This window comes from Neoarius graeffei, chromosome 13 (assembly GCF_027579695.1).
Source record: "Neoarius graeffei isolate fNeoGra1 chromosome 13, fNeoGra1.pri, whole genome shotgun sequence".
Classification (NCBI taxonomy): Eukaryota; Metazoa; Chordata; class Actinopteri; order Siluriformes; family Ariidae; genus Neoarius; species Neoarius graeffei.
Genome location: NC_083581.1, coordinates 25899311 through 25913703, shown reverse-complemented (window position 1 = coordinate 25913703; position 14393 = coordinate 25899311). Strand labels below are relative to the sequence as shown.

The 14393-nt window shown below is 41.8% G+C and overlaps 1 protein-coding gene across 10 annotated transcripts in view; it reads left to right on the top strand.

The window, feature by feature from the left end:
- plekhg5b (pleckstrin homology domain containing, family G (with RhoGef domain) member 5b) overlaps positions 1-11541 on the top strand; it is a 124146-nt gene extending 112605 nt beyond the window's left edge. For 9 of the 10 annotated variants that reach the window (XM_060937405.1, XM_060937406.1, XM_060937408.1 and 6 more), the window contains 8 exons: positions 1148-1297; positions 1995-2132; positions 3316-3435; positions 3542-3674; positions 6262-6377; positions 6498-6655; positions 6898-7809; positions 9733-11541. In XM_060937405.1, coding sequence (XP_060793388.1) covers positions 1148-1297; positions 1995-2132; positions 3316-3435; positions 3542-3674; positions 6262-6377; positions 6498-6655; positions 6898-7809; positions 9733-9742 — 1737 coding nt within the window. In that variant the 3' untranslated portion in view covers positions 9743-11541. Of the gene's footprint in view, positions 1-1147; positions 1298-1994; positions 2133-3315; positions 3436-3541; positions 3675-6261; positions 6378-6497; positions 6656-6897; positions 7814-9732 lie in introns of those variants that run through there. The other variant, XM_060937404.1, reaches the window with a different exon arrangement.
- The last annotated feature ends 2852 nt before the right edge of the window (positions 11542-14393 follow it).

Genomic DNA, 14393 nt, shown 5'->3' with positions numbered 1-14393 from the left:
TGATTCTACGCAGAAGGCGGCGTCTATGTTTATATGTCTATGACTTCACGGTTGGCGGGATTCTCGCAATGCGGTGTGCGCATGATCAAAAGTGGAATGAAGTCTCGCTACCACAAGATAACGCGCGATTTCATAAGACTCTTTACTGGCTGTCTGTGGTGTACAGTACGTTTGTAAATGTTATGCGCTCTTTTATCATCGTGGGAATTGATTATAGCTCTAAATAAATATTGAAGTTTTTTTTAAAGAATCCGTATAACTTTATTTATACGCCTGTATACTACGTTTATTGAATCAAATCCGTATAAAATACGGACATTCCGTATAGGTTGGCATGTATGGCAGAGGGGAAAAGGGTCAGAAGACCCTTCAACAGACTGTTTTGTATGAACCACTGCATTGCATTCACTTTTGTATACAGCTTTTCTTTTAAATAAACAAGTAACTGAACCATTTCTTGAATTTCTTTTTTTTTTTTATTGGATAAGACTGCTTTTCAAAATGTTCACACACAATAAGAAAATTAAGTTATATAAAACTATGCACACTAATAAAACTAATTTGTACACACACAAGGCACGATTTCCTCGCGTAGTCGCAGCCATCTTGTTGTTGTGTGCTTGTTCCTGTGAGTGCTTCACGCTGGGTAGAAGAAGGGGTTTATGCGCATGCGTCCTACTTCTTCTATTGTTCTGGTGTCTACGATGGGATCGTCTTGCAGCGCACGTAGAGGCGTGGCATGTGTATTGCATCGTTTTCAGCAAGCGTTGCGTTGCCATATGTACCTGATATTTTACTGATCCGTTGCCCATGTGGACGCGATATTATTATTATTATTTTTTTTTTTTTTTTTTTTTTTTACCCGCTAAAAAAACATCTCGTTGTCGTGTGGATGTAGCCTAAATCTGTTGTGCATAGCTGCTCAGGTTATGACAGTTACACCTTCTAGGGCAAAGCGTCTCTAACTTTTTGTAGCCAGGGATCCCAATCCATTTAACCTTAAATTCCACGGACCTCAGTTTATTTATGAATATAATCCAAGATGCACTGTCAAGTCTAGACGAGGATTCCTAGATTCCCGGTTCTTTCAGATCTTTGTTTTATTTAAATCCTTGCTTTAATTTTCTGTCCTGCTCATTGTGTGCAGTGGGCTGAAGGGAACAAGCAGTGCAATCGGTTGAAGCTGGCCGACATGCTGGCGAAGCCACACCAGAGACTCACCAAATACCCCCTGCTGCTCAAAACCATTCTGAAGAAAACAGATGAACCTGCAGCAAAGGACTCTCTCCTGAGCATGGTGAGGGATCGTTCTATTCCATATTATATCTTTTTTTTTTCCCCCCAATTTGGCTAAGAAAAGGAGAATTTTGTGTCGTAAATGTCAGAAGAGAAAGATATTTAACAGTTGTACCACGAAATCGAGTCATACATGAGCTGATAGCTGACGAGGCACGTAGCACCGAGTTGGCTGTAAGCCATGTACGATGAGATTGAGTGGAATTACTGTTTTATTCTATCCACATTCACTGGATTTTGAGAAACGGAGCGTTTTTATTTTTTGCAAATTTGATAAACTTTGATGCAAAACGTCTGACAATCATTTCCACTTAGAATGTGAACAAACCGGCGAAATGACCGTAGCAACTTGTGAAAAATGCAATAATAATTCTTGAAAAAAAATGTATTTTTTAAAGACGTTCTTACCATCAAATACTTTTATTCCATATTTTATTGCTTTTTTTATTTTGGGGGGTTTTGTTTTTTCAAGTAGATTTTTTTTTTTTTTTAAATTTCGTCCTTGGTTGGTTGAGCAATACGCGCCGCCATTTTGTTTTTGTCTAGTCACGGTATACGAGTCAATATCCAAGTAGTAGAGTAGCCCATCAGAGCGCACGATTGCTCATATCCAGTGAATATGGATGGAATGATTGACTGTCGTCGTTCACTCGTAAGATGTGATCCATCTCACGAATGTTTGCGTGTTTGCTGTTCAGGTGGCGAGTGTCGAGAGCTTCATCAACAGTGTGGACTCGCAGATGCTGCAGAGGCAGGAACAGCAGAAACTGGCGTCCATTTCAGCTCGAGTAGAGAGCTACGAGGCGGTGGAGGGCGGCAGTGAAGAAGTGGAGAGGGTGAGAACAGCTCCTTATCTGAGAAGCAGGATATTACTGTCGGTGATGCAACTCCAAATTGATCACACATCGTCCAGATTGACAGCGCTCACTGTTTTCAGAGCACTTTGGACTTCATAGGTGGTGTTTACATTAGACCGTATCAGCGGATCATCAGATTAACGTTTTTAAAACGATTCGCGTGCACACAGCAACGCCAATACATGATTCGCGTGCACACAGCAACGCCAATACACGGATACGCTAATCACATGACTAATTAGACGGCACGCAAGTTGAAATGTGTCAGTGCGGCTCAGCGCTTCCTCCTCAGCGGCTGCGCTCCAAATCACTCCGCCCTGAACAGCGAGTGCCCTCTGGAGGGTGCGCACTCCGGCCCTGCGCAGCTCACAGAGCGCGCGAGTGAAGCGCACGAGCAGTGATTCGGGACTGAGCCGCTGTGTGTGAGATCCCAGTGCATATCGGGCATGCGCAAGTCACTCACCACTTGCAAGTGGAAGGATGGCAAGCCTAAAGACAATCATAACTACACAATGGGCAGTATTTGCATCTTACCATGAACAACATTAAGAATGACAAAGCAAAGCATTATATTCATACTTTTATACTCTAATGAAAAACAAAAAGGTGATACAAGGCGGAAACAATAGCAGGAAGTGAAGTCCGTGCCGTTTTTCAGCAGTCGCGTCACATGACCAACGTGGCATGAACAACGCCAGCGAATCAGGAAGGTGGATGTCACAGTGACGTTGTCCAATGACGACGTCAGCTAGAGCTCAGCACTGCGTTTCCTCGTATCTCAATGTTTACACAGCACCGGATCAGATACGAACTGGGTTGAATACATGGGCCCTGGCGGATTCAAGTTGTTCCACCTGTGGAGTCGTTTCTCAGCGTTTTAATGTGAACGGACAGTGCATCCGCGACGAAAACGAGACGGATACGGTCTAATGTAAACACCACCATAGATGTCTCATGGGGTGTCTTTGGATGTTTGCAGTTTTAAATACCTAGTATTAATCATATTTATGGAACTAAGTACACATAACTAGATTGCATGCTTGGAAGTAAAAGGTGGAGGGACGGTGGAGACTGAACATTTTAACATAATCTACCAGATTCGTAAGAAATTCTGGTGACTTATTTTCAAAACCATAAAGGTGAAATCATCTTCTGTTCTCAGCTCCTGAAAGAGTTTAACCACATTGACCTGACCGCGCCGATGATCGACGTCTCTTCAGAAGAGACCAGACAGCTCCACCTAGAGGGAGCGCTGCGTATGAAAGAAGGCAAAGACAGCAGGGTGAGCTGATGCAGCATTTAGTGTTCTATATCTTGTTGAATTTTAAATCTCTTCACGTCCATATCCTAGTGAACGCTGCATGCTGATACTGCTTAATGCTTTTCAGATGGAAGTCTATTGCTTCTTATTCACCGACCTCCTGCTCATCACGAAGCCTGTGAAGCGTTTAGAGAAGGTGAAAGTGATCCGGCAGCCCCTCCTTCTTCATAATGTCGTGTGCAAGGAGCTCAAAGACCCAGGTTAATAAACGCACGCAGACACGCAAACCTGATTGAACCAACCATTGAATTACTACAGCATGGTAAATTAGATAATTGCATGAATTTAGGCAATCAGCCAATCATGTAGCAGGAGCACATAGGCTGCACTGAATGGTACGGAAAACAAAGAGGGAGAGGACAGAGGAGAATGGCCAGAATGGTTCGAGTTGTCACGATGGTTATGGCAACACAACCACTCTTTAAAGGTCCCATGGCATGGTGGTTTGTTGATGCTTTAAACGGGCTCGTGGAGGTTTCCGGATGTTATATCCGCAGCCTTTCTCGAAATGAACCCTCGGCACGTAAATATAGCCTCCTGGGAGAAAGCCCCATTTCAGCGCTTTTCCCAGTGCGTCGTTTTGCTAATGAGAAGCAGAAGACGGGGAAGGGTAGAGGGTGGGGGTGGGCCATGGGGGGAGGGGGAGGGGCTTGACCAAGCTGCGCGTGCACACTCGCTTCTATCAGCACCTGTAGCCACGCTGCTAAGACAAAACCCCGTTCTCCCTCGGACTCCTTTCGTAAACTCAACGTGACACAGAGAGTGAGAGTGTTCGGAGTGGTAGATTACGAACGTATAATACCCTAGGCTTGAACACGCACTCCATAACCAAAGAGGATAGAAGCAGCAACTACAGCAACATATCGCTTATCCAACAGAAGACATGCATTGCGGAGCAATAGTCAAACATAAGCTCATAAGTTACAGTCAATTTCCAGACTAAACTCAGTTTAACAGAGCATGCTGCATGCTCTTTAGTTTTGTAGCGCAGAGTACCTGGCTAACTGCAGGAAGCGGTTAGCTGCACAACTAATGTAGCCATTGCAAGGCTAACGTGGCACCGATTTTAAAACACGGCAAAACGACTTAACAGTTATACACTTACTTGTTCGGTGTTTGTGGCTGATGCGGCAGGGATGCTTGGTACGGACCCAGGCTTCAGTGACAGTTGATGTGCAAAACCTGCCCTGTACTGTCCCAAGTTGTGGAAACATTCCTCAGGAAAATGCTTCCGACAAACATACACCGTCTTAGGTAGACTCGACGGCGTATTATTGGAGTAAATAAAATTAAGCCACTGCGTCTTCAGGGGCTCTCCCGTCGGCAGTAAAAACAGACTCTTTTCTGTGTTGTCACATCCATGTACAGCGCAATTTCCATGTTTCGCTCGCTTAGGTGATGCCATGTTGTTGTGTCCTCCCTCTATGGTCTCCTCACTACAACTGGGCGGGGCAATCCATACAGTGGGTGGGAATCCAGAGGGGGGGCGTGGGGATCATCTCCCTTGCTGACGTAGTAAAGGGAAGAGCTTATCAACGCGCCGTTTTGACGCGCCATTCTCAAATGTCGGGCATAGTTTGGTTTACACATTATGAAATTTCTAGCCACTGGGATGACTTAAGAAGGTCAGAGGAACTCATTTTAACGTTAAAAAACCTCAGGAAGTGAACATTTCATGCCACGGGACCTTTAAAACCGCAGCGAGCCGAAAAGCATTTCAGAACGCACAGGTCAAACGTTAGAGCACTCCTGTCAGCAAAGAACAGGAATCCGAGGCAACAGTGGGCACAGACTCGCTGGATCGGATAGTCCAAGACTGGAAGAATGTCACCTTGTCTGTGTAAACTCGAGAGACTCTTTGTGCATTAAAATCCCAGGAAATCAGCGGTTTCTGAAATACAGTACTCAGATCAGCCCGTTCAGGACCATCAACCAGAGAGAGATGAGAAACGAGATCATATTTTCGAACATTAGTTGAAGTACTTGAGCAGTAGCTGTATGATTTTATGCATTACACTGCTACCACTGGAAAATTGCATTTAAAAAAAATGACAGCCAGTGCTCTTGTGAAATGTATTTATAATAGGCCATTTGCAGGAATTGGTCACGGGTCAATTTTCCCCATAGCAACAAGCCCGTGGTGGGCAAGCTAACTTGACTTTCCTTGCCAACTATAAGAGTTTGACTGGCGATGCGAAGCAATCCATTTCTATAATAGCTGTTTTTACCTTTTTCTACTGTCTTTTTTTTTTTTAAACCTGAATTTTCGTGTGTACTTGGAAAAAGTTCGTGGTTTTGACTTCTGTCGTAAGTTAAAGTGAATCATTGGCCGTGAAAGAGAGTTTTTTGGACTCAAGTTGGTCGCCGCCAAAAGAAATATCTGTCTTTTATATATCTGTATTTATTTTCAAGAATCTTCACATGTTAAGCGAGTGATAAAGGTAGAAAAGGAGAAATTATAAGTTATACCTGAGAAAGCCGCGACCAACTTGAGTCCAAAAAACACTCTTTCACGGCCAATGATTCGCTTTAACTTACGACAGAAGTTAAAACCACAAACTTTTTCCAAGTGCAGACGAAAATTCGGGTCAAAAAAAAAAAAAAACAGTAGAAATGGATTGCTTCGCATCGCCAGTCAAACTCTTATGGTTGGCAAGGAATGTCAAGTTAGCTTGCCCACCACGGGCTTGTTGCTATGGGGAAAATTGACCCGTGACCAATTCCTGCAAATGGCCTATTGTATTATATAACCTAACGGTTTCCTTATGCACGTCAATCTCCCCATAGGTTCTTTTGTTCTCATCTACCTCAATGAGTTCAAAAGTGCTGTAGCTGCTTACTCATTCCAGGCCAACAGCGCCTCCCAGGGGCGAAGCTGGATTGATACAATCAGCACTGTGAAGGTTTGTGCTTACAGCATGTCTTTTAATCCTGCTACTTTATTACATAAAATGTCATGGTATCTGATTGATTGATTGATTGTTCAGTGAAATGCAATCTGACCTCTTCTCTCCCCACTCCAGACCCAACTGCAGCGTCTGCGTTTCGAGGAGACTCGACGGCACCAGGCTGGACAAAAACCAAGGCTAGAGAAAGAAGAGGAGGAGGATGGAGGTGAGCAGAGCAGTAACTCCACTGCCAGCTCTCCACGGCTTGGAAATAAAGGACAACTCAGCACAGGGTATGTTTTTTTCCTCCACTGGTTTAAAATCTTCACTTTAAACCAGGTTTTTTGGAAATTGTACCATTTAAAGAATAGAAGAATAATGATATTTTTCCTTCCAACATACCTGAATTTTCATCCAACAGTTTCGAAAACAGCTATAAAAACTGCTTGTTTTTTTTTTTTTTTCTCAGTTTTAAATTTATACTCTTGAACAGAATGAACTGACTAAAGTAAATTCCTTCCCTTTTCCACCTCAGGAACTCGGACGGCTCCACAGAGACCCTGTCCGTGATGGAAACGGAGGATTCAGGAGCGTGCTCGGATATGCAAACCGATTCCGACACCATACCATCCTCCCTCCCCAGCAGCGCTGAGCTGCAGCCTTCCCAACATGCCCCAGAGGGCTCAGAACTTGACCCGGAGTATCGCAGTCAGTCCATGGACAGTGCCTATGGCACACTTTCCCCTGAGTTACTGGCGGATCTGCAAAGTCAGACACCCACCAGCGAGCAGGAGAGCACAGAGGAGGAGGCCGAGGGAGACGGTAGAGAGGTAGCAGCAGAGGATGCGGAGAAAGAGGAAGAAGAGGAAGAGTCTGATGACAGGAGCTCATCAGGCTCTCGAGTCTCGGTAGCATCTCATCTGAAACCCAGGCGGCGTCCACCGGTGCAGTCTCGCATGCACGCTCTGCAGAAGCTGGGAAATAAGTGTCATTCAGAGGACAATCTGCTGCAGCGGGTCAATGGACAGGACGCTCTGGGCACAGACAAAGACATTTCACAGTGTTCAGGTGCCCCTTACCAGCTGGGTCTGGAGTGGGCAGAAGGGCTGGCCTACAGCAAGAGCCTGACCGATCTGAACCTAGAGAACATCGAAACGTCTCACCAGAGAGAAACGGAGAGATCACAGAGTGAGCGACTGGCGCACAGCTTGCCGGCCTATGTGTTGAGGAACACACTGAGGCGCCGCAACTACAAAAAGGACAGCAAGAAAGGCATAATGGACTGTAGTGGCTCGGATGGAGAAATTGCACCTCAGGAGGGGAAATGTGGAGTTTCAGTGGATGACATGGGCAGTGGGAAGACATCACGGCAGCACAAGAAGCTCACGCTGAAACAGCTATACAGAATACGCACCACACTGGTGCTGAACTCCACACTTACAGCCTCGTAAGTAGTGTGTGTGTGTGTGTGTGTGTGTGTGTGTGTGTGTGTTTCACTTTTAACAAAGTGTAGCATTGGTCATTTCCAACAAGTGAAAGCTTCTGGTTTTTAGAAAATCAAATTGTAACGCAAACTGAGACTGGTGCTATGTAAATAATTTTTTTTCTCCTAATTGTTATTATTGTTGGTAGTAGTTGTACTGACATTAGTATTATTAGTAGTAATCCTAATAGCAATAGGAGGATTAAGCATATTAGTATTAGGAAGAGTAGCAGTACCGATGCTAGTTAGCAGCAGGAGTCGTTTTCATATTAGTAGAACTAGCATTATTATTTGTAGTTGTAGTAGCAGTAGTATTATTACTGTTACTATTTATTATTATTATTATTAGTAGTAGTAGTAGAGTAGTACTCTAATTGGAGGATTTATTATTATTATTATTAAGTAGTGATAGTGTTTATAGTAGTAGTATCTCTAACAGTAGTATTATTTCTATTAGTAGTAATGTTAATAGTAGAATGAGGAGTGCTGATTTTACCATTTTTTATTATTATTAATACTACTAGTAGTAGTAGTAATAGTGATGGTCTAATTGTAATGGAAGGAGAATTAGTAGTAGTACTAATAGCAATAGTAGTAGGAGGCAATCTGTACGAATAATGGGAGGAGGCAGAGTATTAGTAGCAATAATTGTAGTGGAGTAGTAGTACTAATAGCAATAATATAGTTGGAGGAGGAGGAGTAGTAGTAGGTAGAGTGTTAGTTGCAGTAGTACTAACAGGAGTATTAGTAGTAGGAGGCAATTAATGCTAATAGTGGGAGGAGGAGGCAGAGTATTAGTAGCAATAATTGTAGTGGGAGTATTAGTAGTCATAGCAGTATTAATAGCTATAATGTAGTAGTAGTAGGATGAGGTGGAATACTAGTAGCAGTAGTACCAATAGTAGTAAGAGTGTTAGTACTAATAGGAGTATTAGCAGTAGGAGGTGATTCATACTAGTAATAGTGGGGAGAGGAGGCAGAGTATTAGTAGCAATAATTGTAGTGGAGTAGTAGTACTAATAGCAATAATATAGTTGGAGTAGTAGTAGGAGGTAGAGTATTAGTTGCAGTAGTACTAATAGGAGTGTTAGTAGTAGGAGGCAATTAATGCTAATAGTGGGAGGAGGAGGCAGAGTATTAGTAGCAATAATTGTAGTAGGAGTATTAGTAGTCATAGTAGTAGTATTAATAGCTATAATATCGTAGGAGTAGTAGTAGGATGAGGTGGAGTACTAGTAGCAGTAGTACCAATAGTAGTAAGAGTGTTAGTACTAATAGGAGTATTAGCTGTAGGAGGCAATTAATACTAATAATAGTGGGGAGAGGAGGCAGAGTATTAGTAGCAATAATTGTAGTAGGAGTATTAGTAGTCGTAGTAGTAGTGCTAATAGCAATAAAATAGTAGGAGTATTAGTGGTAGCAGTAATGGTGGTGGTAATAGGAGGAGGCAGAGTATTCTCAGTAGTAGGAGTGTTAGTAACAGGAGTATTAGTAGTAGGAGGCAATTAATACTAATAGTAGTGGGAGGAGGCAGAGTATTCGTAGGAGTATTAGTAGCTGTAGTACTAAGCAATAATATAGGAGTATTAGTTGTAGTAGTAGGAGGCGGAGTATTCTCAGTGGTAGGAGTGTTAGTAGTACTAATAGCAGTAGGAGGCAGAGTATTAGTGGCGAAGATGGTAGTAAGAAGAAGTGGAGTACGAGTTGCAATAGTAGTACTAATGGCACTAGGAGTAGTAGAAGGAAGAGTATTAGGAGTAGAAATAGTATTATTAATAGTAATAAGAGGGCGAGTGGTATTACAACCGATGCCCAATAATATGAAATTGTGTTCTTTTGAACTGAACTCATTGCTTTACTGGTGTTCTCCTTCTCCTCTCTCTGTAGGGAAGTGTAGAAATGGCCATTTCACCACCACTCTGCCAGCAGCACCGCTTTCAGCCTGACCGGACTGACTTGCTTGCCACATGAGTGCACTCTAACCAATAAGCAGAACTCATGAGCTGGTTTTTTTTTTTTTTGCACTTTTGTAATAATACAAGTAGCTTTAATAACGGGGGAGCTAAGCTTTAGGAGGAAAAGATCTTCAATATGGGAAAAGTTCCAGCCTTGGTCTGGTTCATTTGTGCACTTGGACCCGATCAGAAGGGGAGGAAAGGACGGAGGAGTCGAAGGGTCCGATTCAAGCCTACAGTTAAATAATGGCACCTTGGATTTATAGAAATTTACCTTCACTGTTCACGTGAGGCATTTCATGAGTTCAAAGATACAAATCTCTCAATCACAGTACTTTTCTTTTTCAAAGTATACACATTATTCTACAGTGGAGAATTACTGTACCTCTGATTTGGAGGCGAGTTTCATTTCATGTTTGTGCCCTCAGCTTCGAGTTCAGACTGTCCAGGTGACTTTCTGACATGGATATCTCCGCGCTTAAGAGGCAATGAGTGTTCCTGCAGCTGCCATATGTTAGGAGAAAAGAAAGCCATACTGAGGTCAAATGGAGGCTTGTCTCTATGAGGAAAAAAAACAAAACCAAAAATTAGGCTGTTTATTGCACAGTTGAAAAGTTTGAGCAATCTGTTAACAGTTCATGTATTCACTGTATTTGTGTGTGTGTGTGTGTGTGTGAGACATTGACTGTGAATATGTAATGCCATCAAGGGTGTGTGTGTGTAAATTATGACCTAAAATACATGCTGAAACCAAAAATAACTCTTTGATGATGGGATGGGAAATGACTTGAGTAGCCACTGAATAGGCTACATAAAACACGAGGACCAGTATTAACAGTACAGCAGCAGTGATTGCTGATCACTTATCGTGTTAAAATCAATACGCGCTCATTATCTCTGCCAGTTTACCACTTGAGGGTAGATCCTTACTCTTGACGTGAACTAGGGTGTAAGAAGAGAGAGTCAGGGTTCCACACACAAGTGACACAAAACTGAATTTCTTTATTAAAACTGAACATCAAATGAGCTTTGCTTTAAGACTGAAACACAAAAAAAAAAGTGGTCAGGTTTTACGTTTTGAAATAATTGAGAGAAGGTCCTCATCAAGGCTTTACTCTCAAGCTCTGTAACACTGCGATACTGCCTGCGTACATTTCCTACTCATGTTGGATCACGATCAATATCATATGGTTGTTTTAGAATTAATGGGGAGTCATCTGATCTCAGATCAGCACTTATGAGGATCCACTTTTGGAATTTTTGAGCTAATTCAAGACACTGAACATATAACAGGATTTGGGTTTAGACTGAATTACCAGGTTTCTCCAAACCTCACATTAACATTAGTGTTATTTGTGAAAAATAGTGAGCAAATGGCCTACCTGGTTTCTTAAGTGTTTAAAGGTGTGAGAATTACATTCTGCCTAATTTACTAAACCAAATCCTTATAAATGTACCATTTTTTTTTTTTGTAAATTTTCCCAAAATTAATATTGTGCATTAATTGTTTACTACTTAGTTGTTTTTTTTTGTTCGTAATATTTATTAAGCTTGCTTTGTTTTTATATATGAAATATGGTTTGTAAATGTATTGTTTTTCATTACTTTTTTCAGGTTTAATTTGTTAAATTGTCATTTGTTTAATTAAGAGGTTAATCTGCTGAGAACCAAAATAACCTTGTTCCTAGTGTTGGGGAAAACGTTCCTGTGTGAAATAAAACTGCATCTGATCTGCTTTTCAGCATTTGCTGGGTTTTTTTTTTTTTTGTTTGATTGATTGTTTTTGTGTAGTGTGTAGGCTAGGGTGCATCAGTTGTCCCCTAAAAATGAAAAGTTCCTCCGATCATGATGCATTTTTGTTTTTATGTTCCTTTTGGTAAGAAAACACACTGGGTGAAATATTTTGACAAAGTTCAAAAGTTTAATGGTGGCACCAGGAGCTCAAAGTTATGGAAAAAGCTGCTATTTTATGACTTTTATGAGACAATTTCGATCACTTTTCATGAAACATTATGGCACCTTATAGAGTATACCAAATATCTTAGATACACGTTTTTAGTGCATATTCTAAATATATTATCAAGCACAGTTTGAGTTTTAGCTGTTCATTGAATCATTGTTCAACTACTTTTAAACAATACAAATGTATTATGAATCACATTAACGCTTCTCAATCCCTTGCAAAGGTTCTTAAAGTGGCATTCCACCATTGGATGTATTTTTTTGGCATAAAATACAATATATTTTATGACAACATGACTAGACAGAGAAATCCTTTAGCTTCAAAATGATATATCAAACATAATTTTTGACAACGACAAGTATATTAATTTTGCGACCAAAGTCACCTACCCTTTTAATTTCCGCGCGGTAGTGAAACGTGATGTCATCAGCAGGTTCCCCTTCTTGTGTACCACGTCACGTGTGACGTGGCACAGATCATCAGCAATGGCGGATAGAACGCGATTTCCACTTGTCGATTGCTGTGTGGATATTCACCATCGACCGTCTCCTTTGGGCATCACTTGCCCAAATATACGACAAGTATATTAATTTTGCGACCAAAGTCGCAAAATTCGCAAACTTCGCTTCTTTTCCGAAGCTGACAATCGCGTTCTATCCACCATTGCTGATAATCTGTGCCACGTCACACGTGACGTGGTACACAAGAAGGGGAACCTGCCGATGACATCACGTTTCACTACCGCGCGGAAATTAAAAGGGTAGGTGACTTTGGTCGCAAAATTAATATACTTGTCGTTGTCAAAAAATGATGTCTGATATATCATTTTGAAGCTAAAAGACTTCTCTGTCTAGTCATCTCATCTCATTATCTCTAGCCGCTTTATCCTTCTACAGGGTCGCAGGCAAGCTGGAGCCTATCCCAGCTGACTACGGGCGAAAGGCGGGGTACACCCTGGACAAGTCGCCAGGTCATCACAGGGCTGACACATAGACACAGACAACCATTCACATTCACACCTACGGTCAATTTAGAGTCACCAGTTAACCTAACCTGCATGTCTTTGGACTGTGGGGGAAACCGGAGCACCCGGAGGAAACCCACACGGACACGGGGAGAACATGCAAACTCCACACAGAAAGGCCCTCGCCGGCCACGGGGCTCGAACCCAGGACCTTCTTGCTGTGAGGCGACAGCGCTAACCACTACACCACCGTGCCGCCCCCTGTCTAGTCATATTGTCATAAAATATATTGTATTTTATGCCAAAAAAATACATCCAATGGTGGAATGGCACTTTAACATGATCTCTGGGTCACAAGAAATCAATAAATGGAGTCCAACATTGTGATTCGAACCTTACGCGAAAACATAAAATAAGCGTTTTTTGGCAAAAAATGAACCTCATGGTGCCACCATTAGACTTTTGAATATGGTCAGAAAATTTTACAGGATGTCTTTATTGGTGAAAAGGAACACCCAAACAAAAATGCATCAGGTTTTATGAAAGTGAGGGCAACTGATGCACCCTAGTGTAGGCTTTAAAGAAAATCTGATGCACTTCTACCGCCATGTCATTGACACTGTTGAGAATGATCATATCCATGCCATAAATAATCAGATTTTTGTGCTTTCTCATGCTCTGCCCTCTTCAGAATTTTCACATAACCGTTAATATCAGCGCAGTCATTCCCATTTGCGTTTTGCAAATGTAATAAAAATTTGTAGGACATTTGGATAGGAACACGCCTTATAACTAGTACTGCTTTTCCTGTTGGCCTCGAGGGTCACCGTGTTTGCATCTGATTTTCAGAAAAACATCGTATTTTCTCTGAAGTGTGCTCCAGAATCCAACTTCACGCATGTAATTTGTAATAAGAGGCATATAGAGTCCTGATCTGTTAGTCTTCTAAAAGTGAAAGTGTTAATTACAGAACATTTCCCCCCTTTCTTTAGGAAATCCATTCAAAATATGACTAGTGCTCTCTCTGAAGCCTGAATAAACATCAAGTATGGCACAGCAGTGATGAATAATGGGAGTCAAAAGGTTTAGAATTTGCTGTGTACCTCCACCTCATTCGGGAATTATGTACAGTGGATGTAAAAAGTGTACACACCCTGTGAAAATGATAGGTTTTTCTGATGTAAAAAAAAAATTAGACCACGATAAGTAATTTCAAAACTTTTCCCACCTTTAATGTGACCAATAACCTGTACCATTCAATTGAAAAACAAACAAATCTGTTGGGGGGGGACATACAATAAGCTGGTTGCGTAAGTGTGCACACCCTTAAACTAATGCTTTGTTGAAGCACCTTTTGATTTAATTACAGCATTCAGTCTTTTTGGGTTCACACCTGCCATCAGTCAAAATGACTCTGGACTTTATTTGGGGTTAATCAGTTGTCCTAGTAGGATTTTCCTGACATTTCCTCAGTTGCATCCTTCAGCAAAAGCCAGGGTTCACAGAGAGCTTACAGAGCATCAAAGGGATCTCATTGTTGAAAGGTATCAGTCAGGAGAAGGGGACAGAAACATTTCCACGGCATTAGATATACCATGGAGCACAGTGAAGACCGTCATCAAGAAGTGGAGAAAATATGGGGCAACGGTGTCATTACCGCGAACTG